The sequence below is a fragment of the Vicia villosa genome, linkage group LG4, assembly GCF_029867415.1.
Source record: "Vicia villosa cultivar HV-30 ecotype Madison, WI linkage group LG4, Vvil1.0, whole genome shotgun sequence".
Classification (NCBI taxonomy): Eukaryota; Viridiplantae; Streptophyta; class Magnoliopsida; order Fabales; family Fabaceae; genus Vicia; species Vicia villosa.
In genome coordinates, this window is record NC_081183.1 from 128,951,147 (window position 1) to 128,976,560 (window position 25,414).

At 34.2% G+C, this 25,414-nt stretch overlaps 2 protein-coding genes across 3 annotated transcripts; both read right to left on the minus strand.

Moving 5' to 3' along the window:
• Positions 1–1,451: 1,451 nt before the first annotated feature.
• Positions 1,452–14,157, minus strand: LOC131595202 (isoleucine--tRNA ligase, chloroplastic/mitochondrial). 2 transcript variants are annotated; one of them, XM_058867497.1, is made up of 22 exons: positions 13,969–14,157; positions 13,426–13,621; positions 13,196–13,350; positions 13,018–13,119; positions 12,715–12,784; positions 12,405–12,517; positions 12,135–12,203; positions 11,735–11,842; positions 11,075–11,222; positions 8,497–8,728; positions 8,054–8,340; positions 7,822–7,958; positions 7,554–7,701; positions 7,155–7,286; positions 6,915–7,043; positions 3,681–3,808; positions 3,416–3,580; positions 3,154–3,279; positions 2,736–2,809; positions 2,291–2,540; positions 2,025–2,204; positions 1,452–1,911 (listed from the first exon to the last, which is right to left on the minus strand). In XM_058867497.1, the coding sequence occupies exons 1-22, from the start codon at positions 14,011–14,013 to the stop codon at positions 1,663–1,665; spliced, it is 3,243 nt and encodes a 1,080-aa protein (XP_058723480.1). In that variant the 5' UTR covers positions 14,014–14,157; the 3' UTR covers positions 1,452–1,662. The 2 variants fall into 2 exon arrangements, with proteins under 2 accessions (XP_058723480.1, XP_058723481.1); XM_058867498.1 differs by having other exon boundaries at positions 3,416–3,576; positions 3,677–3,808.
• A 3,359-nt stretch (positions 14,158–17,516) lies between these two features.
• LOC131599660 (uncharacterized) lies at positions 17,517–19,196 on the minus strand. Its single transcript, XM_058871945.1, has 5 exons — positions 18,815–19,196; positions 18,617–18,723; positions 18,370–18,517; positions 18,078–18,272; positions 17,517–17,983 (listed from the first exon to the last, which is right to left on the minus strand). Exons 1-5 carry the CDS (start codon positions 19,031–19,033, stop codon positions 17,747–17,749), a joined length of 906 nt encoding a protein of 301 aa, XP_058727928.1. The 5' UTR covers positions 19,034–19,196; the 3' UTR covers positions 17,517–17,746.
• Positions 19,197–25,414: the final 6,218 nt, after the last annotated feature.

The following is a 25,414-nucleotide window of genomic DNA, read 5'->3' on the forward strand; positions in this document are numbered from 1 at the left end:
TGCAAGTTGGATCCTAAAAGTGATGAAAGAATATTCTTGGGATACTCTACAAATATTGGGGGATACTGATTATTCAATAATAGGACGAGGTCCATGATAGAGTCTACCAATGATATTTTTTATGACAAACAACACGATGATGACAGTGAAGATGAAGAAGAGGAATCTATTACTCTTGAGCAGAATGCCACACCATATGTTCCTGACATAGGTACCTACATCATTTTTATGCCTAAAGATAAAAACTCAGAATAATTAGAGGAAAATGTTCCAATAAACAAAGGACCATCCACAATAGTTCAAAAGTATCACTAGTGTTGTGAAGTTATATGTCTCTGCAACATTAAGGGGGAGACTGTGCATGTCTCTGCTATATGGTTTTGTTGTTTTTCCTTTAATCTTTATTTTGGTTTTAGTTTATGTCATTAAGTCTCCTCTTTAATTGCACATATCTGGATCGAGTTTTAGATTCGTATCTTTTAGCATGCATAAGTCAAATTGTTTGTTTTTTAGTGTAAGCAATATACTTAAAAGTCAATTAGTCGATTTTTTGAATCACGAACCATATTGAAGATAGGTTCGAGTCATAACATTACTAGAATATCAAAACATCTTTAAAATTGTAAATATTCAAAATTCTAGATGTGTGATTCAAATCACACTTCGTATGAGTCAAATCAAGTGAAACAAATGCATTTAGTAAGTTTGTGCAACTATCATGATTTGAATCACAAGTTGTACATGACTCAAATCATGGAACTCTTAGACTAAAAAATTCCATGTTCTTCATCTGTCTTGTTTGAGTCGAATCATACTCTTCATGAGTTGAATCATAAAAATGAATTTCTCATATTTTAGATCTTGATTCTCATATTTAAGATCTCTTGCTTGATACATCATTTATTTACTCTTCTATTGATGAGGCTTGATATGATTAAATTGAATGACCACTTTGACTAACACTCGGTTGAGTTGGTGAGAATGAAAAAAATTTGAGCGAAACTGAAATTTAGAAAGATTTTGTTTAAGCTTGTTCACATTAAAATTTGAGAATAGAAATAACATGTTGTAAGTAACATTTGAGCATGATCATGAAGTAAAGTCGTGATTCTAATATTCAAGTAGTCGACCTTACTTAAAAGCGGAGTTTATCATTTGTCAAATAATTTTGGTAGATTCTCATCTTACAAATTTGTTCTTTAAGAACAAAAAATAATTCAAATTAATGGTTGTGAGAACACTCAATCATACTACTATTTCTTAGCATTTTTTTTGTAGAATTTTGTTCAGAATTGGTATTACATTGCAGATAAAATATGAAGATACATTGTGTAAATATTTGATTAAATTTGTATTACTTTCATTACGAATTATATCTAAATAAAATTGTAAAATTATTTCATTATAGAATTTTATAAATTCACTATTGATATCTTCGATTTGTATTCTATTAAATAAATCAATTACTATTACACTAACTGGACAAAAAGTATACTGACAGCATATGTATTTTCTGTTATACAAGGCAACATACAAATTGTAGATGATATAAATAATTTTACATCTTCAATTTATTATAATTTAATTTTAAAAAAATAAATATTTTTTTTATTAGAAAACAAATGAAGTTGAAATTCAATCACAGTTTCTTGCTCTGAAATATTAACTGACAGCAGCTACTTCAGAACCAGAGGGCATCTGAACAGCAACAACATCATGGCAGCGGCTGCAAAGGGTGGGGTGGTCTGAAAATGAACCAACTTGATGTGAATAATGCCAACATCTTTCACACTTAGAACCAGTAGCACGAGATACACCAATCCACACTTTACTGTTCCCTTGAATTAGGCATTCACCACTATATGGTATACTTGCAACTTTTTCATCTTCTAATGAAGGAAGAATCTCAGCCTGAGTATTAGCAACATGTTTAACAGTTTCAATAATGACATGAATATTTGTATCTTCAATTTTCAATAGTTTTTAGTAAGTCACTGAAAAGTATATTGTAGTTTTAGGCAAACCTGAGAAGTTATGAACAGCCGATTCAATGTATCAGCATCAATTTCGCTTGTACATAGTTCAGATAGCTTGGATGCCATGGTGGCATCGGATGTATGAATGTGAACCTTAGCATCTAAACTTGCACCAATTAATTTGCCGGTTCGAGCTGCTTCCAACACTTTATTCACCTCTGTTCTCAGCTGGCAAAAGAAACAAAGAAAGTAGGTTGCTTAATACTCTTGGTTTGAAAACTTGTGCTTATAATCTTTCATGAATGAGAGTATACCTCAAGAATCTTTTCCCAGAATTCAATTTCTTCAACAGGAAGAGTAAGCCATCTTTCATTCAAAGTTGGCCATCTTGATTCAAATACATATTCAGCAAAGGAACCGTATTCGGTTGTATACTGAAATGGAAGATTCTGCCACACATCCTCAGCTAAATGGGGCAATATTGGTGCTATTACTCTCACAATAGAAAGGAGATGAGCTGCAAGAACTGTTTGGCAACTTCTCCTAGTATAACTTGTTGATCCACTGAAAAATCGGGCATAAAGACATGATATTTTTAGACAAACAGAAACACAATAAAATGTAAAGCAGCCGATATTGATATCTTGTGCTGTCATACAAATGCCGAGCTGTGCATATCAAAACCTAAAAATTGGTCAATAATTGTATTTGCAAATGCACTATGGAGGGTATAAGTGATACAACAAGAGAGAAACGTACCCAACATATAGCCGATCTTTGGCAACATCAAAATAGAAATTTGAAAGGTCAACAATGACAAACCTCTGTAAAACCTGAGAATGAGAGAGAAAACACAATGAAATAATAGGTAGATTAAAAATCAGAAAGGAAAAATTCAGCTGAGTCATGCTTTAAGAGCAGAACTCAAATTTTGATATGAAGATAAAAACTTGTGGGATGAATCCTAAGCCATAGATAACCCTTTTCTGCATAATGGTAAATTTCAACTCTGCTAAAAAATTACAATCAAACAGATGCACATTTGTGCCTACTAACTAAGCTAGATAGATCCATGAAAACCTATCATGCATATTCACACCCACGCATGCATTAAGCATTAGCATATAAGCATATTTTGTATATATAGAATGTTTCTCTAGGATCTAAAACAACTTACCTGAAATATTTTGAAAAACTGGTAAGTTTCATAATTCCCTTGAATGCTTTTTACAACATTCTCTAGCTGAAATAGTGCATGCCTATCAATCCTAGGAAGCTCGTCGTATTTAACAGTAAAATCTGTCTGTCAACAAAGCAGTTATATAGTAAGACAAACAGGAAAAATATATGTGCTGAGAGGCAAAGATACAATAAGCAATATTTTAAAATAGGCAGACAAAAGAAAAAGGATTTAATTCAGCTACAGGACTTGAACTTACTTCCCAGTCATGAAGATTTGCCAAGAGGTATCTTAAAGTTCCCCGTAACTTCCGGTAGATTTCAGATATTTGACGAAGAATCTGAGGACCAATCATCACATCACCAGTATAATCTACACTAGAAACCCAAAGTCGTAGGACATCCGCTCCATATGCAGGTGCTTCCTGAGAGCAACACAATTTTGATAAAGTGAAATTATAGGGTTTGATACAGCTCCAAAACTAGTATTTTATATTTTTTATATAATACATTCATGTAACTTGCCTTCTGATTTTTTCCTCCTTCAATCACACTACGTGGATCCACAACATTACCCATAGACTTGCTCATCTTTAAGCCCTTCTCATCCAATACAAATCCATGAGTTAAAACAGAAGAATATGGAGCCTTTCCTGCAGTAGACAAAAAAGACAGAATTAGTATCTGACTAGCATAAATATAAAAATTTGAAAACAATCTCGCCGAAAAAGTCTTTAGAAAGTTATTAGAGAGGACTAGGAGTGGGAATGAAGACATTAGAGGGGAAGTTCGGATAGCTCCAATTGTAAAAATGGTAGTTTGAACATGCACAGAGAAGAATCACAAAAGCACCAGTAAGCAGGGTAAACTAGATAAAGGAAAGGATAGTAAAATAGTTAGATGAAACTGGAGAACAAAGAAATTTATAAGACAAACCATCAAGAGAGGTATAGAATTAAATGGTCTTCCTATAAATATGGTACTCCATGATAGAACATTATGACATTGTTTAATTTAAAAAGACGATCATATTAGGACTAAAAGCACATGCTTTTTTGTATTTTTTTAATACAAAAAGTAAATAAACAAAAGATTATAACTAAAAGAAGAAAAAAAACATATTTAAGGTACCACAGATATATACTTATCACATAGACTTATCACGATATAAAACTATTTAAGTTGTCTGATTATTCCTAAACATCTATGTTTCTAACAACTTCTTGATTGATAATATGATATTCATAAAAAGGTTAATTAAGTTGGAAAAGAAGCTAAGACATGTATTGTAGTTTACAACACTAAACAAATATTTTAAATTTTAATCATCAGTTTAAATAGAAAATTGAACTCACACACCCAAGTCAATTACCCCCATTGCATTTTACCCCAAATTCAAAAGTTTAGTATAAACACCAATTTATAACAAAATGAGCACTTTTGAAAATGAACTTCTACAATGGTATGCATGAAGCACTCTGAATTTGTTAGCTTGTTAGCCAAGAGACTAGTAACAGGTTGCTATGCTACTCCAACTACCATCCTATAACTACAGTTGGTCAAGCCTGGTAAAAATAATAAGGTTGATTGGTTGTGTAATTTATCAAGACGGGATGGGGTCTTTCAAGCATATGTTATGTGTAAATAGTTCAACATTGGATGAAATCAGGTCTGAAAATGGGTTTTTAAGTGATGATATCCTCACTCACCATATAAATCGGTTTTGTGGGGGTTGAGTTAGGCTCAACGCAAATTCTAAGATGGTATCAGAGTCTATCCAAGATTCAATGGACCACCTATTACTGGATCATTCGGGTCACCCTCTAGATGTCCAGTCCTAGATGTGACGGGATGTATTACAAGTCCTACATTGGATGAAATAAGACCTCAAAATGTAATTATAAATGATGGATAGTTCACAGTTCACACCTTACAAGTCGGTTTTGTAGATATTCGGTTAAGTCCAGTCCACCCCAAATTCTTAAAACATTATTTTCCCATGAAAATATATAGTGAACCCTGGATGAGTGGCTTGTGCAAATTGAGCATATATGGACAACAACACAGCCTGTTCCATTTGTCTTTTTTTGTTGAGGTTTTAACATTGAGAATGTGATAAATCAATGTTATGAAATAATATTGTTGAATTTGTGATTCTGTGTGTTTAAATCAGACTACACCTGTTTATAATAGCATATAAAACAAATACAATAAACACTAATTGATAAGATTTGCTAATTCTAATCCTAGTAATAAATATTAGGATTTGATATTTCTTTATTCTTACACTTCCTCTGAAGCTAAAGTTTACAAAGCTTTAAGCTTGTTCAAATGGGTGAATGAATAATAGAGAAAATAGAAACCTCAGGACTATACTCAAAAAAGTTGTAGAGCTGCCGGAAGTGCCCGTAGCAAAGGCAGCTGTTCTCATCGTCGGTTTCTGAAAGTGGCTATGGTGGTTTTCTGGAATGAGTCTCACCTAAGGGGATAACTTGTTGAATCACAATTATATAGAGAAACACACCGGTGAAAAAGAAAATAAGTAGATGAAACATAGTGAACATGCACAAGGAAGCATGATGGAAATGCCGATCAAGTGAGAGTGAATGGCGGCAGAAGAAATTCTAAACTTGCCGGAAGGATGACACAGCGGAGAATTTTAAGACATGTCGAAAGGATGACACATTGATGGAGAACCAGAATAGTTAATCCTGGATAGCGGTGCGGAGCGGCCGACCCGAAAAATGGGATATCAGGATAGCCTATAGTGGGATGGCCACCATTTGATCATTTTTTGGATAAATTACATGAATATTAATTATAAACATATGAAATACGGAGGGAAGAATGGAGTGCAGAGAGAGGTGAGGCCGGAACTTTTGATTTTTCTTTGGAATGGTTGAAGTGCAAAAACGTCGGTGGAGGAAGGTTAGGGTTGAGTCTCAATTCAAATTTGATAATGGTTGAGTCTCAACTCAAATTTGATTGAAAAACCCAAAATTACCCTTAAAAGTGTTTTAATTTTTAAGGTAATTTCGGTTTTTCATATGGGAAAAGGATTGAAATAACCTCTCCATCCCAGGAAGCGCTCCGCTACCCGCTATTTACCCTATAGCGGCCGCGATAGTGTTCTGCACTGCTAAGGCTCTTCCAATAGCGGCCAGCCTCCGCTCCGCTATAGTGGGATAGCACCGCTATTGGCCGCTATTGACTACTTTGTGGAGAACTACTGGCTCGTTGCTGCTCCAATGACGGTGTCGGTCACAGGTGGCTGGACTGGCAACAACAGTATGATCACGATGGCGTCATCGGTGACTGATGATACACACCGAAAAAGGGTCCACCGAAGAAAAGATGCGTCGTTACAAAAAGCCAGAAAAGAGTCAAAAATAAATAATAGACTGTATAGGAGGCTCACAGAAAAGAGATGCAGAAGCGCCAGAAAAGTATGGAAACTGGACGGAAACTTTTTTTTGGCGGCGACAACTTGTTGCCTGCAGCTGCTGCGATAAACCCCACTAGTTACATGAGCAGAACCTGCTCTAATACCATGTTGAATGTTGTGATTCTGTGTCTAAATCAGACTACAATCACTTTTATTTATGATAGTAATTGATATGATTTGCTAATTCCAATCCTAGTAATAAATATTAGGATTTGATTCTTTGATTCTTACAAGTATAAATAAATAATTATTTGTCCTGCTTATTTGAGGAATAGAGGACATTTGTTTTGATTGTATGTCAAAAAATTCATTACCTGTTGTAGCTATACTAGTTAGCAATGAACTCTGAAACCACCCCCGATGCTGATCTGTTCCTTCAAGATACAAGTCTGCAGGAGAGCCAAGGGACTCTCTTTTTCCCAAGACTGCAGCCCAGGAAGAACCTGGAGTAAAAATAACCAGCCAAGATACACCAAATTCAAAGAAAGTAAGCAATGAACTAAAATTATAGACAACTATATGCCAGAAGGATTAGCTCAGGTATATTATTGTACCTGAATCAAACCACACATCCATTGTGTCAGTCCCCTTTTCATATTCTGCTGCTTTATCACGATATTTAGCTGGGAGGAGTTCTTCTACTGTCATGTACCACCATGCATCACCACCCTTTTGGGCTATAATAGCTGACAGTCTCAGAAAGAAAAGTAAGAGATCAATATTAGGATGTATTGATTTTATAGGACCAACATGCTTTAAAAGAGCATAAGCAACAAAACAAATTTGGACTATTTACCATTACATGTACTCAAATAGGGACAACAATATTTGTTTAATATTTACTAACAGTGAAAAAGTAATTCTACCAAACACAAAAAAGATATTGAGGTAGAACAAAATCAGAACTTGATACTAAGAAAAATTAAAGAAAATGAAGTTATTTTTTCACTTACAATTTATATGATTAATTGTCTCTTCGTTCATAAGAGGTTCTCTAGACTGCACATGATAAAAAACTGGAATTGGCACACCCCATGTCCTTTGTCGTGATATACACCAATCAGAGCGACTGGAGGTCATTGCTGAGATTCTATTTTCTCCCTAAGCAATTCAGATATATCAGCAAAAGGCAGCACAAAAAATGATGAGTGGCACATCTCTAAGCAAGCAAAATATACAAATGAACAAAATAATTTGGCAAGGAAACTTTAAATGAAATACCTGAGGTGGAACCCATTTTACACGGCCAATAGCATCCATAGCAGCTTCGCGAAATCCCTCAACTGATGCAAACCATTGCTCTGTTGCTCTAAATATTGTTGGTTTTTTCGTCCGCCAATCGTATGGATACTTGTGTTCTAAATTAGAAAAAAGAGGAGATCCATGATGATTAATCAATAATTATAGGTTGACCATTAAGAGAATTGCATGAAGAGAAACAAAAAGAACTTACTGTATGATTCTTCCATGATGAGTGACAAATTTTCATCCAAATATTTCACAACAGCAATGTTACCTTCACCAAGAACATCAAGCCCACTAAATTGCCCAGCTTCTTCAGTGAATATTCCATTATCATCAACTGGAGATAGCATGGGTAGCCCATATTTCTGACCAGTCACATAATCTTCATGACCATGTCCAGGAGCTGTATGGACAAGTCCTGTTCCTGTTTCTGTTGTAATATAATCTCCCCCAACTACGACTGGACATTCCCTATTATCTACTGGATGGATGTATCTGAAACCATAATAATTAATCATTTCCTCAGGGAAAAGTTTCTCATTTACCATAGATTACAACAATAAGATTTAAAACACATAAATTTACTGAAACAAATAGCAGTGGCAAAATCAAAAGAAAAAAATAATTGTTCATTTTGGTTCAGCCAATAACCTGTAGTTTTCCAAATTAGAACCCAACAGTTTTCTCTTAACAACGAGCTTCACATCCCATTTTGCTTCTAACGTTGACACAAGTTCTGAAGCTACAATAAGAAACAGCTTATTCTCATCCTTCAAAACAGTTCCAAGCCTATTCTTTTTAGTTTCACCAGATGAGGACGCATGCTCATTTAGTGATTCTACTTCAACAACAACATATTCAAGCTTGGGATTTACTGCAACAGCTGAGCACAAAACAGTAGAAAGAAGAGATAAAGAACAGAAAGAGTGATATAAATAAATTTAAGCATTTAAATGACTAAAGAAATTGACTATTGACTGATACAATGTGTGCCAGCTATAACACTAATCCAAAATGCAAATATGATATTTTTTAGGAGAAAAAATGCGCGCGCGCACACAGTATTGATCTCTTTTTTCCTTTTCAAATTTGTTTTCCACAGATACTTGGGGCTAAAATAAGGAACAGTATTTCTAGTAGAAAAGGCGAATCAACTTGTCTTAAGACTACTTTAACTGTAAAGAATAAGAAAGTATATATTCCCATAAGGGATACTCTTAGGGACCAAGAAGCCCAAGGCCCGTTATTAGATGTGTATTATAGAAAGATGCTACGGGAGCAAGGGGATGGAAGTTTGTAAGAGGCTTTAAACAAGAATTAGACGGGAAGTGGGGAGCAGAGTTGTGAGTTGTTCTGTAACCTGTTGTAACAGCTGTGAAGGGAAATTCCCTTGGTAGAGCTAATAAACTACGAACTTGTGTGTTTTTTTCATTTTCTGTTCTTGTATCACGGTTTTTTATCCACAGTGATCACTACGAATCTATCAAATTGGTCCTTGGAGGATAGCTAGCGTAATCAAAGGATGGAGAAACATATGGAGGGTTTGGAGATTTCAATTGAAACTCTCTAGAAGATGGTGATGGAGCACACGACACAACTTGTTGAACTCTACGACAATGTGGCAATAACTTAAGACATCAAATCAAACAGCTAATTGCCAAGCACATGAAGTGGCATGGCATTAGGTGGTCAAGTGATGACTGGTGAGACTGGAAGCAAAGAGGAAAACAAACAAATGAAATCCTAGTTCTTCTAGTCAAAAGGGGAAGATCGAATGTGTTAAGAGTCCCACATCGGACACCTACTAGCCGGTTTTGTAGGGTTGAGTTATGTCCAACCACATTTCTTAATAGAATGCAAGGAAAGCGAGCCTTCAAAAGAGTCTAACAGGAACATAACTTGGTCTAAGGAAGGGGAATGTGACAATGATGGAGGATGTAGCACAACTCACTAAACTCTGCGACAATGTGGCCAAAACCAAAGACATCAAACAATTGACTGCCAAGTAGATGAAGTGGCAAGGTATCAGGTGGTCAAGTGATGACCATGAGACTGGAAGCGAAAAGGAAAACACACAAATGAAACCTTAGTTCTTCTTGTAAAAAGAGGAAGATCGAATGCAAGGTGAGCCTTAAAAAGAGTCTAACGGGATATAATTTTCCCCAGAAAGTGGAATTACAGGTTTTTGAGGGGGCAAACCATATTGGGCGGATTGCTACGGTGGAAAAGTGCTTTGAAGTACAAGGCATTTGTGCCTCTGAAAAGTTTTACTAGATGTTTATTACCATGTTTATCAGTATCTTGCGATATACATGTGAGTCTTATCTTGTTTCGATGCTAAACTGAACCCAATGGATATCAATCTTTAGTGCGTATTTATTTGGGATATGAATTTCATCTTCAATCGTGATTCATTACGACGAATCCTGATTCACTATGATGAATCAAGATTCATTTTAATGAATAGCTACCTAAACTTAGTGTAGCCAACCACCTTTTGTCAACTTTGTATAACCAACCACTTTTCTTATCATTTGATTTATGACTTGAATCTTGAATGATTTTGAGGTTCATATATGTAATATCAGCTTATAATTGTGTTATGTCACTTGTTTTTACTTAAAAAAGGCATCTTTTTATTGGCAATGTATCTTACTATTCATAATAAGATTTGATTCATAATTCAAAAAATAGGTCTTGTAATTTACGATTTGAATCTTGATTTAGTGTTTATTACCATTGAAGGTATGGTGGTGATATGATTTTGTTTTTGGAGCCAAAAGAACCAATATTCAACCCTGAGAAATATTTTTCCATCGCCTTGATTCAAAGATCTGGGGAGTGATATGCATCAATATATTGGAAAGGTTAGCTACCCCCTAAAGCAAGAAGACTCTGTTGAAGATTATGTGGGCAGATTCAGGTGGGGGAGATTTTAGAGGAAGGGGAATCTTGGTCCCTAACAGATACAAATAAAAATAGTGGTGCAAAACAATATGTGCTAACTAAAGCAAATTAAGTAGAAAGCTGAACCTCAATATCCAATGCTTCTTTTCACATGAATAAAGAACCATAAATACAGAACTCAAGACATCTCTGTTTATCACAGAGAAATTCATGGAAGAACAACTAGAGGGCACAAATATTGAGACCATCATGACTAGCAAAGGCAACCAGATAGCTTTAACTAATAAGCCAATTTGGAAAATGCAACAAAAGAAAAACATACCTGCATTGGCAGGAATAGTCCATGGAGTAGTAGTCCAAATGGCCAAACTCAAATTTGGGAATTCTTGTAGTAGGTCACTCGGCATCAAAGGAGCACTTGCAAGTCTGAAAATGGCATATATGCTTTTTGAAACATGCCCTTCAGGGTACTACATAGAAACCAATTAGGTAGTGAATAGATACTCAAACATCCACCAAATCAGGTTTTAGAAATATTTGAAGTTAATCGTTTAGTTACTGAGACAGGAAAATCAATACTCAGAATGATAATTATATATTTATATATTTTTTACGAACAACAAGGCATTGACCCTTATTTATAATAATACTAAGCTCTTAATCCTAATTAAATAAGAAAATAAATTTGTGATATATAATGAAATATAGAAACCAATCTTGAGATGAAATTTAAATTATCATATATTACAAGATACAATCAAGATATTATAAAATACTTTTCATATATTGTAACACAAGAATAAATTGTAAGCGTTGACATGCACAGAATTAAAAAATAAACTTGTGTGTGCATGCTTTAAGTGGCCAAGAAGGCAAAGCAAGAGCTGTGCGTCTTCCACCCACACTATACAATACCATGTTGAACAGTACACTAGCTCTAGACATTAGACAACAGGTTCAACATGATGATAACTAAATTTACCTCCAACTCAGCTTCAGCAAGTGCTGTCCGCGACGAGGGACTCCAGTGAACAGGTTTTCTCCCACGGTAGATATGGCCTTTCAAGGCCATCTGGCCAAATACTTCAATCTAGAATAGTATATGATGCACGTTATGAGGACTATATAATAGCAAGTATGAATCGGAGTCATGTGCAAATGAAATTTTTCGTAACTAAAGCAGTGTGCATAATCTAACTAGGTGTTGACAGAATTTTGAGGTCCTTTCTATAAGAGCTCTCCAAGCAAAATAATCCAAATTGTGAAAGAAAAGCCCTAAACACTAATATTTATAATACTTCGTGAATAGGACATTCAGATGCTGAATTTTGTGTCCGGTTAATATATCCATAAGAGTAAACAAGAAAGGCTGTACCAGCTACCTGGGCAGCTTCATATTCCGGATCTAGTGTAAGATAAGGATTATTCCAGTCAGCCCATACTCCAAAGCGCTGCAGACATTTGTTAACATGTTTAAGATACATTTAAACAAAAAACAAACTAATAGATAAAATAAAATAAACATGTATAAGGTTGAAACAAAATCTCAGCAATTAAAATGGAAACTAAACTGTAAGAGATCTATAATTGTCCAGAAAATAATGCAATAATACGTATAATTCATAGAGTAAAAGTGCAAACAAAGAAGGGACCTTAAAAGATGACATCTGAGTTTTAACAGTGTCTTTGGCAAATTTTGCGGCTTTTGCTCTCAATTTCAATGGTGTAAGATTGTTTCTAGCCTCCTTATCCAGTGACTGCAAAACTGAAATAATTCAAACAACCATACTTCTCAAAGAATGTAATAGATACAAGCTGAAATGCAATATACATGTGAAGTTGTAATTCAAGCAAATGAAAGAAAAGGGAGCATAAGCTGCAGAACATAAGGCAAGTTGAAAATTTTGAATTTTCGACATTATAACATTTGTCTATTCAACACAAAATGAACATAAGTCTTGCCTTTTAATTCAATTGGTAGGCCATGACAATCCCATCCAGGCACAAAATGAACTTTATAATTCTGAAGGAGCTGCACACAAAAAAATTACAAGCAGAATATTAGTTCTTATGAAGCATTGACACAAACACAACAGTGACACCGGTAATAATTTGAAGAAATAAATAAATGAACGTAATCACAAGTGTCGCTGTCAATAGAGTATGCATGTGCTAAATGCTAACATACTTAAAACAAAAATATGCATTGTATCAAATGTGATAGAAATAAAATGAAAGTCTAGGTTGAAAGGAAGGAAAATATACCTTATAACGATTTATAATATCCTTCAAAATTTTATTTAAGGCATGGCCAATGTGAAGATCCCCATTGGCATATGGAGGACCATCATGAAGAATGAAATTTCCCTGATCAAGTTACTGAAGCATATTAGTTAGGTCCTAAAAATAACAAGGGGGGTTTATGGGTAAGTCCAGAACTTACTCCGTTATTTTTGTCAGCAACTCTTTTAAATACTTGGTTATCCTCCCATATTTTCTGAATTTCAGGCTCCCTAACCGAAGAATTCGCTCTCATGCCAAATGCTGTCTTAGGAAGATCAACTGTGTGCTTGTATTTACCATCATCTTGCTTGGTTCCTAAAGTTAAGTAGGTTAACAAACAATAATGTGCTTAGAAAACTGAAAATATATGTGAAATAGCAAATGCATTACCTTCTGCAGCCTTCTTTCCTGCCATAACAGGCCCACGTGATCTTCGCTTTGAAGAACATATATCATCCCTTGAATGAGTACAATAGTTTGAAATCTTTGACAGATATACTACATTAGCCGATGAGATTCCCCGGGAACAAAACAAGCCAGTAGAATTAGTTTTCCTAGAGTACGAATACGCATTTCGCGAGAGCGCCTGAAAATATTAAAAAGCTTGCATCAACAAAAAGTAGAACAATACTAGTAGTATCTAATTCCAGGTTAATATAGGTTGGAGAGAAACAATCCAGCAAACCATCACTATAGTATAACTTAAGTAAAATCTCAAACAACAAAAAAAAAATGAACTTTCTGTTTGACAATTCATCGAACACATAATCTGCAATAAGGTTAAATTCACTCAGCATTTTTGTAGCATAAATAAGAGTGACCCATTATGAGAAAAAGTGTAAAGTAATCAAAAACAGAGAAAAGAACTCAAATTTGAATGGTATTATGTAGATAGAATGGAAGAGCGTGGTTTGAATGAAAACGGATAGATACCCTGTAAGAAGAGGTTTGCATGAAGAAAGCGAGAGTGGTTTCCATTGGATTGATGAGAAATTGAGGTGAAAAACGGCATCTACACTTCACTCATCTCATTTGCTTGCTGCACTTCACAAGCAGAGAACACAACCTGCGAGGGAAAAATAGAACATCGTTCGGATAAAACACACACCTAGCCCACCAATTATACATTTGTTTATTTATTTATCTTAGTTTTCTTATAATTTTTGAGCAATTTATTAAATGTTTATTTTGTTATAATCTTTTTCTACTCTCACTTCAAAATATTCAATTACTTATAAAATATAACTAGACTTTATTTTTATTTTTTTATTTTTTTACAGGATAACTAGACTTTATTTAGATCAATGAAATTAGATGGAATGAAATGGTATAATATGGGATGAAATAGAATCGTATTTTATTAATTGAATCATTTCAAAAATTGGATGGAGTAGGTAGAAAATGGTATAAATTTTATTTTATTTCGTCACTTAATACCATATTTATTCTCCTTCAACTTTGATGAAATGAAAATTTTGTATTATACTACCCTAAAAATTTCAAACAATAAAATGAAATCATCATTGTCCTTTGCTGCATTTCGCTAAATTTCATTATGCTCTTTTCATTTTATTTTGTTTCACTTCATTTCCTTTTTTTATTATATGATATTTAAACATAGCATGAGAATATGGTGGAATGTGGTGAAATTGAATGGAATGAAGTGCATATAACCAGATTTTTTTGTTTGAATTTGCAAATAATTGATTGAACAAAACAGAGCATGATGGAGTTCATTCCATCATATTTCATTCAATCCTTTATTTTCATCCCTAAATTTGAGGTGTATGAAATTGAATGAACTAATTTATTTTACTTTGTTTCATCAAATTATAAAAATTACACAAACAATGGAATGAAATCTTTGTTCCATCCCCTCTGATTCACTTTATTCCATCATGTTTATTTCTGTTCTGCTTCGTTTTAATATTGTTCTGGACTGGGCCAGCGCCTGGTCTAATTAGACTAAAGCCCAAATCTCTCTCAACCCACAGGGCATTCCTCCCCTGCACGTTGCGCCATGCACGCCGCCCGAGCTAAATGCTCTCGGCGTACGCGAGCATGTGGTCCCTAGGCATGCGCGAGCACGTGGCCCTCTGCTAACCGACTTAGTCAACCCTTAGTCGAGCATGATGGGACCCGAGCATTGCTACAGCGACATCGAGCAGACGCTCCCTGCGAGCGCTTCCATCCATTCTCTTGGCCGAGGACCCTCCTCCGCATAGGGTTCCTTCATTCCCAATCCTCCGGATTAAACGGAGTCCACGCAATCCCTGAAATACCGCGTCTCCTCCTTTAATTGCGGAGTGGTTGACCTAGGATGGAGACCACGTGCTGGTCTCCACTACTCACGTAGGATCCTGACAGTCTCCGAAATGGGTCTGGGTATCCAGTCCAATAGCGAGACCTTGGCCCAACGTTGGGGCTATAAATACCCTCTTTCACTAGAGGGTCAAGTAACATCATTCACTCTCTCTTTTACCTTGTACTTGCACTCTATTTGCTCCTTCTTCTTACTTTGGCATCGGAGTACCTTGCAGGTACACTCCCCAGTTTACAGAAGACCCAGTTCATTACAGACCTTGAAGATCCATCTGATCAGGCATGATCAAATACATTAATCCAAACATAGTCTAAGTAAACTATTTTTTAGTTGCATAAGAGAAAAAAGAAAAACAAAAACGATTATGTGATGATAAAGGATACTCATAGATAATATGTTAATAGCGTTGAAAAGAGACAATATAGTTCATGCATTACCAGAAGATATATTTTGTGGTTAGCACCTAACTTCATAAGGACATAAACACAAGAGTTTCTTTATTTGAAAATATGGTGGATATAAATGTCTCACTTTTCAAATAAATAACTTTTAATTAACTCTAAAAGATTAGCATAATAATAAAATTTTAGTGTTTCCTTCGCCATTAATTGGACAGCGTGGAGGGGGTAAAAAAAGCATTGCGTCCCAATAGAGAGTAAGTCATGTTACTAGATCATGAATCACTACATGTAAAATAGTTGACACGCTCCCACTTTCATAATAACCAAACTATAATCGATCATCTAAGTAGCGACTAGACCACCATAACTTGTTTGTCTCAGGTTCGTCAATATGCTATCATCAACTTTAGAACCCAAATATCATTGTCATCATGTTGTTAATACACTGCCCTTAAAAATTATTGAGATTGAGAGAAATTTAAGTTACCAAATACTTGATGTGACATGAGATATTGTAAAAAAAACTAAAGCAATCATATACATAATAGTTGATTGTGTTCCTTCAAAGAAAAATAAATTTCATGAGAAGGGAAGTTGAAATATTATCCTTTCAAATTTTGTTTTAGCTTAGTGAAAAAGAGATCTCTCAAGGAATCCTTAGAAATAAAAGGTTAGTTAAATCTAAGACAATATTTAGTTGGTCATGTATGAGAGTGTTAGTTGGTTATGTATGAGAGTGTAATTGACAATACAGTAAACAAATGGAGTTTAATCTAAGAGAGAGATCACACAAGAGATTTATAATGGTTCATCAAAGTGGCTACTTTATTTCTCATAGTCCATGACATTTCTTTTTTAATGCATAAAAACTTTTCTTATTGTGTGCACATTTTCAACTATGTATTTTTTTAGTTTTACTAGACTCGCAATATTGATTAATATAGTTTCGGTGAGCTTACACGGTAATAAACAAGTTTTTTTATCAGCTTAAGGATATAAGATTCTTTCTAAGAGAGTTTGTGAGGATCTAAACAAGACTAAAACCTCATTGTATGGTTGTTGGAGACTTGTAGTGGGTTCTAGGATGAGTGATGTTTATGATTTTGATCTGTAATAAATTTTAGAGAGAAAAGAGGTTCGTTGATAGAGTAAAATGGAGAAGAGTTGATTAAGTCCATAATGTTATAAATTATGTGAATTAATCATCTCTTTTAATATCATTTATCTTTCAACTATAATCTCCCAATGTAATTCTTACATTACTATTTATGTTATCTTATAAGACCCAATTAGTAATTCGTCCAATTTCATTGTCCAACAAAAAAGGATTGACTTCTAACAAAGTATTATGATCACCTTATATTATTGAATATTTTATCTCTACAAATTATTCAATTATATTTAGAATATTACACTTACTCTTTTAAGGTACTTTTGAGCTTACCCGTGCACAATCAAATTATGATTTGATCTTCAACATTTATATACTCTAATTTTAATCACCAGTATATATATTTTTAAAAAACCAATTGATCTTGAATTAAAAGAGTTTATTATCTTCAAAATATTTAGAAAAAATTTCTGCATTCTTTCACTTTTTTTGATAATGACAAAACTCTTTGTATTAGTTGATTTTGAAAAGATGGGTTGAAGCTCTCCCTAAAGTTATTGAACTCCTCTCCCTCTAAATTAGTGTTTTCCATGTTGGTTCCATTAGTCCATAAAATGAAGTGATTAAATTTTTAAACGAATTTCCTTATAAAAATGATGTGACCGTTACATAAAAAGCTCAAGGATCATATCATAAATTTGTAATATTTGGCCTAAAATATATAATAAAAGCAATGTGATGTAGCTAAATCAAACACAATGAAATATTATTTGCTAATGGCTACTCATGTAGAACCATGAGCACTGCTACAAATAAAACTAAACTTCTAAACATAGCTCAAGTATGAGCAAACCTAAAAGAAACATTCCTCCAATTCTAAACTTTAACAATCTTTAAAATTGAAATGGCATTAATTGGTGTTAGCTTAGACTGGCAGAAGCTCTGCCACACCTCCATCTTCTCTTCCACTTCCACATCCTTAATGATTGCTTCATACACTGAAGTTGCAATACTTCTTGCAGCATCTCTTGCCTCTGGAAGCCTATCATTCACTAAATCAGCTGCCACTTCAATCAACTTTTCCATCCCAAACTCCTCCATTTCATCACTTCCCTGCAAACATAATAACACCCTTTAGAAACATTCTACGTAATGAGCAAATAACACTGCATCAGATCGCAAATTCAATGGCAGTGCCAAACTTTACCATTTTGGAGACACATTTGGATAGAGAAACAGCAGCTTTAGCTCTGATCCTAAGGTTTTTGTGACTCACAGAAACCCTTAGTTTCTGAAGCAATGATAGAGGTGTCATGGAACCCACCATTGATCCAAGCGCCCTCTCAGCTTCTTCACATACAAACCTTTTATCTTGAGAAGCTTTCAGCAGCAGCTGCAACAGCTGTTGAAATTCAACCATAACAACACAATTCATTCAAACCTCTTAAATCACTTCACCAAAACACCACATAAGAGAAAATTGAATGCACAGCACCTACCAAGTCCTCAAATGCATCGGAAGCAGATGGACCAAACAATTTGTCACCAAAAGCATTGAAAATATCAGAAGCGGCCATAATAGAGGTTTTGCATAAAGCACTACGAGGGTTCTTCATTGACTTCACCACCACCAACAGAATTTTATCCCTGATAATCACAAACTTCAAATCAGAAACAAAATTCCTTATAACCCAATTCAACCCATGACATAAATTTTAAAACTTTAACAAAAAAATCAACCCTTACAAAATGGGTAATAGCAGAGAAGAGTGGAACAATGCGAATCGCCTAACATCATTCAACGATTCACAAACCTTGACCCAGTTTTTCGAATCCAAATCTTCAATCAAACTCTGCAATTATGAAGATTTCCAAACTCAATAACAGAATCACAATTAAATTTTTTCAAAGGGAAACGTAAAAATAGTGAATTTTTGTGCTTACTTGAATCTGAGCTTCTGGGTCCGACATGGGTTTAAGGTTGTCGGATGAGATGTAATCAACTTCAACGGTGGGTTCCGATGGGACTTGATTTTCGTCATTAGCAGTCCGAGGTTGTTGTTGTTGCTGTTGTTTGTGAGTTGCGACAGCGATTCTAGGTTGTTTTTTGGGTCTTTCTTGGGTTGTTGTTGGAAGATCGTTATCAATGGGTCTAAGTGCCATGGTTGTTGAAGAATGAATGAATTGAGAATTTTTATTTGATGGATCAATGTTTGTTGAGAATGTTATTGTTTTCTGTTTAAGATTTGAAATTGAAAATTGAATGAGATGTTATAGAAATGGAAAGAGACGTTAGGGATGTGGTGTGGTGGTGTAACGGTAACATTCATAGATGGAAATATGGAATTAATGGGTTGGAAGAAAAGAAAGAAAAAAAAACCTTTTTGAACGTTGCATGCCAGTGCTTGTTTTGAATGATTTAATGAATTTTTAATTGAATATTAATCTTTTTTTTTTTAGAGATTTTAACTTGTTTAAATTATTCTTTTACACCTCTCACGCACCATTGAATTGGAAAAAAAAGTCATCTAGCTTATATGTAGATGCATCTCTAAAATCACTTTTTTTTTTTACATTTGCTTGAAAACGTTCGGTAGATGCACATACAGAACACTTCCGTAGATGCATCCACGGAATCAACTCAGACCTAAAAAAACCAAAACAACAACATTTGTAACGATAAAAGAAACATCCATTGATTAAAGTCGGTATTACATCAAAATTTTCAACAGAAAATTAAGAAATCTAAGAACTTATAACAGTCAAAACCGTATCATATGATTCATGCATCATTTGAATGACATCAATGCCGTTTCCCACCTCATCCCACCAACGTTCCGTTTCCCTGATCTCTAGCGAGGTCTTTGTTCTAAGCCTCTGAATCCTTCTAATGACTTTGCCAGTGTTGTACTCCTTTCTAACCAAGACATCATACTCCTTTTAAGTAGTCCAAGAAATGGATATGCCAAAATTTCATCGGCATCGAGGGTTTGAGAGGAGAGAAAATAACTTGCCCATCCCTTTTGAAAATAATCGGTTCAGGAGTGGGACACTTGGATGATGTTCGCTACCATGAGCATGGCCTAGGGGATGTCATTTTTGTGTTTGTGTGTAATACAACTCTAGAAACCCAAACTTTATAGAAGCCCCTAGTGAATATGGACCACACAATCTCTATCACAGAATGTTCCGTAGGTATATTCACATAAGGATCACAAATATTTTGCTTTCGAAGACGTACCTACGGAAAAAACCCATAAATTTCATAATTAGATCCTTCCGTAGATACATCTACGGAAGTTTCTCCGTTAGTTATTTTAACAAAATAGAATGCAGTAGCAATAGAAGTAGAAGGAAAAACACATAAACACATGAACTAATACTTGACAAAAAATGATTATATTGCAATGTTAAAGAGTGCATATGTTACACTTTGAAACTAGAAAATACATCAAAAGAACTGCCGCCGGCTAAATCTATTGGTGGTTCCAATTTTGACTTTTTCGCATTCGATTATTTTTCGATATTCTTCAATCTTCCGAATTCGTGCTTCCTATCCACAAAAAGATCCGACCACGTCTCGACATTCTCGGTATGATGAGGTGCTCATTCCGGTGACATAGGTGGTATGGGGCATCCCAGTTTCAAGTAAACTTGCACAAAATGTTTCGATTTTGTGAGTCATCCAACACACATAATACGATCATTTGGATTTGTAGGAGGTGCATTGCGGAGCGGAAAAAAGGTTTCCGAAAAATCATAACGCGTCAAGTCAATGCATACCATGTCATATGCGCAAGCAATAAGATGTCCCATTTCCGGGAATCTCATCCATTTTGAAACTGATGCATAAGCGCCCAACCAAGGAACAAGAGCTTCGTTAGCCGATTCAAATTTAGCTTCGTCTCCGAATACCCGTGTGTACGAGTCTTTATGGTTCATCAACTTTCGATAAGATCATGAAAGATAAGCTTATGGGCATCCTCTCCCTTATCAAGCAAAGGCGATACGACCTGGAATCCGCAATTACCGTCCCCCGCCATATTGACGATCCGGTCAATGTATTTGTGCATAAAAACCGACATCTCGTTGATGAAGGGAATTTTTGGAGCAACATGTACCTCTTCGATTGATGTAACCTTTGGAGCAATAGGTGTCGGAGACACAACTTTCAGTGAAATAGGTGTCGGAGGAGGTTTGCTAATGCGAGCTCCTTTGTTTGAACTTTTTTGAGATTTTTGTGATTTCGGAGTAGATGAGTCTAGAAAGAATTTATCGATGTGCTCACAATATGAAGGAGACCGTGTAGTCGAGTTGTCATTCGGCGTAGGCTTCACTTTCTTTGGAGAACCCTTTGTCTTAACCGGTTGATACGGTGGTTTCATGTCGGTTGTTTCTAAAAATCCGATCTTCCGCAATTGTTCTTTGATATATAGTTTCATGTTGTCATCGGCCTTCAAAAAACTCTCTTGTATCGCCTCCAATTCGGAAGTAATAGAGATATTCGATTTTTCTCCTTCGATGCAACCATTATCATCAAAACTAAGTCTCTTTCGATGAGGAGTGACTTCATCCATTCTTATTGGCTCACCTAGTCTCACCTTTTTAGCAATAACACAAGCACACGGGAGACCATACGTGCTAGCAATAGTGCAACCACACTTTGCGCTATCGCCACCAAAAGTTTCACCTCCTTTGGTCTCGTGAAAGATATAGTTCTATCCGGCCCGAAACATATTACCGATCAATTGAGAGTAAAGGATGTTGTCCTTAAATCGATGCTCCAACAGCGTAATGCTCCAACTGAACGAGGTTTGTATCTCATTGTGTTGGTTTTTAATCATGATATTTAAGGTTTCCCAATATCGACACAAGTCACGCTTGCTATTACCCAATCAATTTTTCAAATTAGCATGTGCCGACTCAACTCTATTAGTGGTTGTATTCCCAAGCTGTCGGACATACAAACTTCTCCTTCACTTTGTCAAGAATGGTGCTTTCAACATATTTCAATAAATCGGGATACTTTTCACATACTTTATGAAATTGCAATATGGCATCGGCGTATAATTCTTTTGTCTAAGAACTTGCAATATGAGCCCATGCATTCAATATTTGGTCAACAACCACTCCGGGCTTCACCGGTTTCCCACCTTCGATCTCTACTTGATCCGTCCCCACAACGGGTTTAACCTTACTTCTCATGTTACATGCTATGTGATATCGATAAAGTAATGCATTATAAGAAAGAAGTACCTTTGCAATCGCATTCATCAAAGCGCTATCGCGGTCCGTAACAATCGTCGTAGGTATCTCGACTTGTTGCTTCTAAAGTGACCGACACACCTGTAATGCCCACCTAAAAGTATCCTCTTGTTCACACTCCAAAAAAGCAAAACCAACGGCGTACGTCTTTTCGGTGGATGTAACATCGACCATCTCAAATAATGGAAGTTGATACTTGTTGGTCTTGTAGATAGAATCGAGAAGGAGCACTATCGGGAAAATGTTGAACAACTTTATTGAATCTGGATGAGTCCAAAAAATATCTCAGACCATAACCCCGTCATTGCAAGTTCTATACCACAACACGTATTTGTTGTCATCCAAAATTTTCAACAGTTGTTGCATCTCACTTCTATCTCTCTTACTCGCCTTATTATTGCGGTACATTGATTATACACTTGCCTTATATTCGATACGTTGTCGGGTTCCTTCCTTTTCAATGTGGCAAGTATATTTTTCGGTTGAACAAGATTCAAGGACATGTCATTAATACATGTCTTCTCTTCCGGATTGAGCCGACATACACTAGGATGTCCTTGTAATTTTGCGTACAAATCATGGTTATGCAAACCACAAATAACAGAGAATCTCCACTTTTTGCTAGCCAACAAAAATCAACTATTAGCAATTACAAAAGTTATAACCAGCGAATGCGACCCGCGTTACACAAATTGTACAATATAAAATTTTTTGATACAGAAGGCACATGTATATGTTTACCAGGCATATTGCAATTGGTTGCAACATGCTCCACCAAAAGGCAAACCATTGGAATGCAATGAAAAACCGAACTCTTTATGTTTTAAACTTTCCGACAAAAATTTAAGAGTGTGTTTGGATGAAGTAATTGGAAATTTTTAAAAAATTATAATTTAAAGCAATTTAAATGATTAGATTGAAAATCATTTATTTTTAAATTATTTTGCTTAGATGAAATATTAGGCTTTGTTTGCGAGTTTGGAGAGGAGAGGAGGGGAAGACTTCCGAAAACGAATATTTAAAAAAATATAGGAAAATATTTGACATTTTTTTAAAAAATAATTTTGTTTAGAATGATAAAAAAATCATTATCATCACTAAATTATTAATTTTTAGAATACTATAACAACCTAAAAGTTATTTAGAAAATTTATATATGTCCTCCAAAATCCTCCTTCAATATAATTTTTTAGTTCCCCATTTTATGGAGTTTTTAGTGTTACAAAGAAAACCAAACCCTCCAAAATTCTCCTACCCAAAATCTATTTATTCTTTTCACCCAATTCTTTCTATTTTAAGATAATTCATTGTTAGATTTTTAGGGTCATTTTTTATAAAATTTAATTTTTTTGAACCGACTTAAGAAATTGAAAAGTAGGGACCAATTTATAATTTTTAAAAATTTGAAGGACCAAACTGTAAATTTAAAATTATTAAGGACTAATTAACAATTTTTAAAATTTTTTTGGGTCAATTTTGTAATTTTGAAAAATATGAGGACCAATTTACATAATTTGAAGAAATAATAGTAACAAATACATTTTATGGAGTATGAGAGGAATTTCAAATTCTTTAGTTTTTTGTGTCATTTCAAAATGATTAAATTTAACTTAGATAAAATACTCCATAAGTTTTCATCATTTTAACAATTCTTCATTTTTGTATCTAAACAATAAATTTTATACAAATCATTTTAAATTCCCTCAAAACATTATATTACCTCATTAAAATGCTTCATTCAAACATACTCTAAGAGTGTGTTTGGATGAGGTAATTGAAAATTTGAAAGGAATTTAAAATTTAAAGCAATTCAAATGATTCACTTGAAATCCATTCATTTTTAAATTAATTTGTTTGGATATTAAGGTAATTCATTGTTAGATTTTTGGGGTAATTTTTTATAAAATTTAATTTTTGGACAAAATTAAAAAATTAAAAAATAGGGACCAATTTATAATTTTAAAAATTTGAAAAATCAAATTGTAAATTTTAAAAATTATTAAGGACCAAATTGTAATTTTTTGGGATCAATTTTGTAATTTTGGAAAATATGATGACTAATTTATAAAATTTGAAGAAATAATAATAACAAATAGATTCTATAGAGTATGAGAGAAATTTTAAATTCTTTGGTTTTTGGTGTCATTTTAAAATGATTAAATTTAACTTAGATAAAATACTTCATAAATTTCCTTCATTTTTACAATTCTTCATTTTTGTATCCAAACAACAAATTTTATACAAACCATTTTAAATTCCCTCAAAACATTACATTACTTTATTAAAATATTTTATCTAAACACACTATAAGGTTTTTTTTTCTCCAATTTTTTTTCTTTAGATTTTGTTATTTATATATGATATGCTACTATTTCTTTAGATTCTTTTGTTTTTTTCTTTCAATTTTTCCTCGGTGTTTTAAAAACCAAGGGGAAAAGTTAATACTTTTTATGATGTCTTTTGTTACCTTGTTTCTTTAGCCGGGGTACAATACATTTGGTGTCCAAGGTTAAAAGTCTTTCTTTTAGTACTATAGCATCAACCAAAGTAGCAGGAAGATTGTTGACTCCACCATGAAAAACCTTAGCTAAGTAAATAAGTGTTGAAAAACAAATGTGAGTTGTCTTGAGAAATAAGTGTGAGTTTTAAGTTCCACATTATTTGAAAAATGAAGGTTAAACATTTTATAAGTGAGATGACACATACACCAATCACCTTAAAATTTTATATGAATATGTGTTGTGTCTTTCAATTATTTGGATGAATATTTGATTTATAGGTGATTGACCTAATATAAATGTTTCACCCTCACTAATGACCCAACAAACAATTTTGAAAATCTGGGCAAAATGAGAATGAGAAAAACTCATTTTTTTTTTTATGATGAATGACTTTAGTAGAAATAGAATGCCAAGCAAGAACACTCCCAAATGACCTAAAGTAAAGGATTTGGATTTAACTAACAACAAGGAGCGGCGGTATCATTTCGTGGTAAAATAAAGTACTACTCCTTCCGTCTCACAATAAGTGTTCTCTTTCCAATTTTTATTTGTCTCAAATTATTTGTTCATATAGTATTTATTATTTCTTTCCACTAACTTACTCTTATTTATTGTATTTTAATTCATTTAAGTACTCCACTACCTATTATTAATAAGTTATTTTAGTAAATGAGACTCATTTTATCATTGAAATCAACATAATTAATCATTTTTTTTAAAAGTGTGAAAATCTCAAAGAGGACACCTGTGTGAAACGGAGGGAGCAGTATGTTATTTG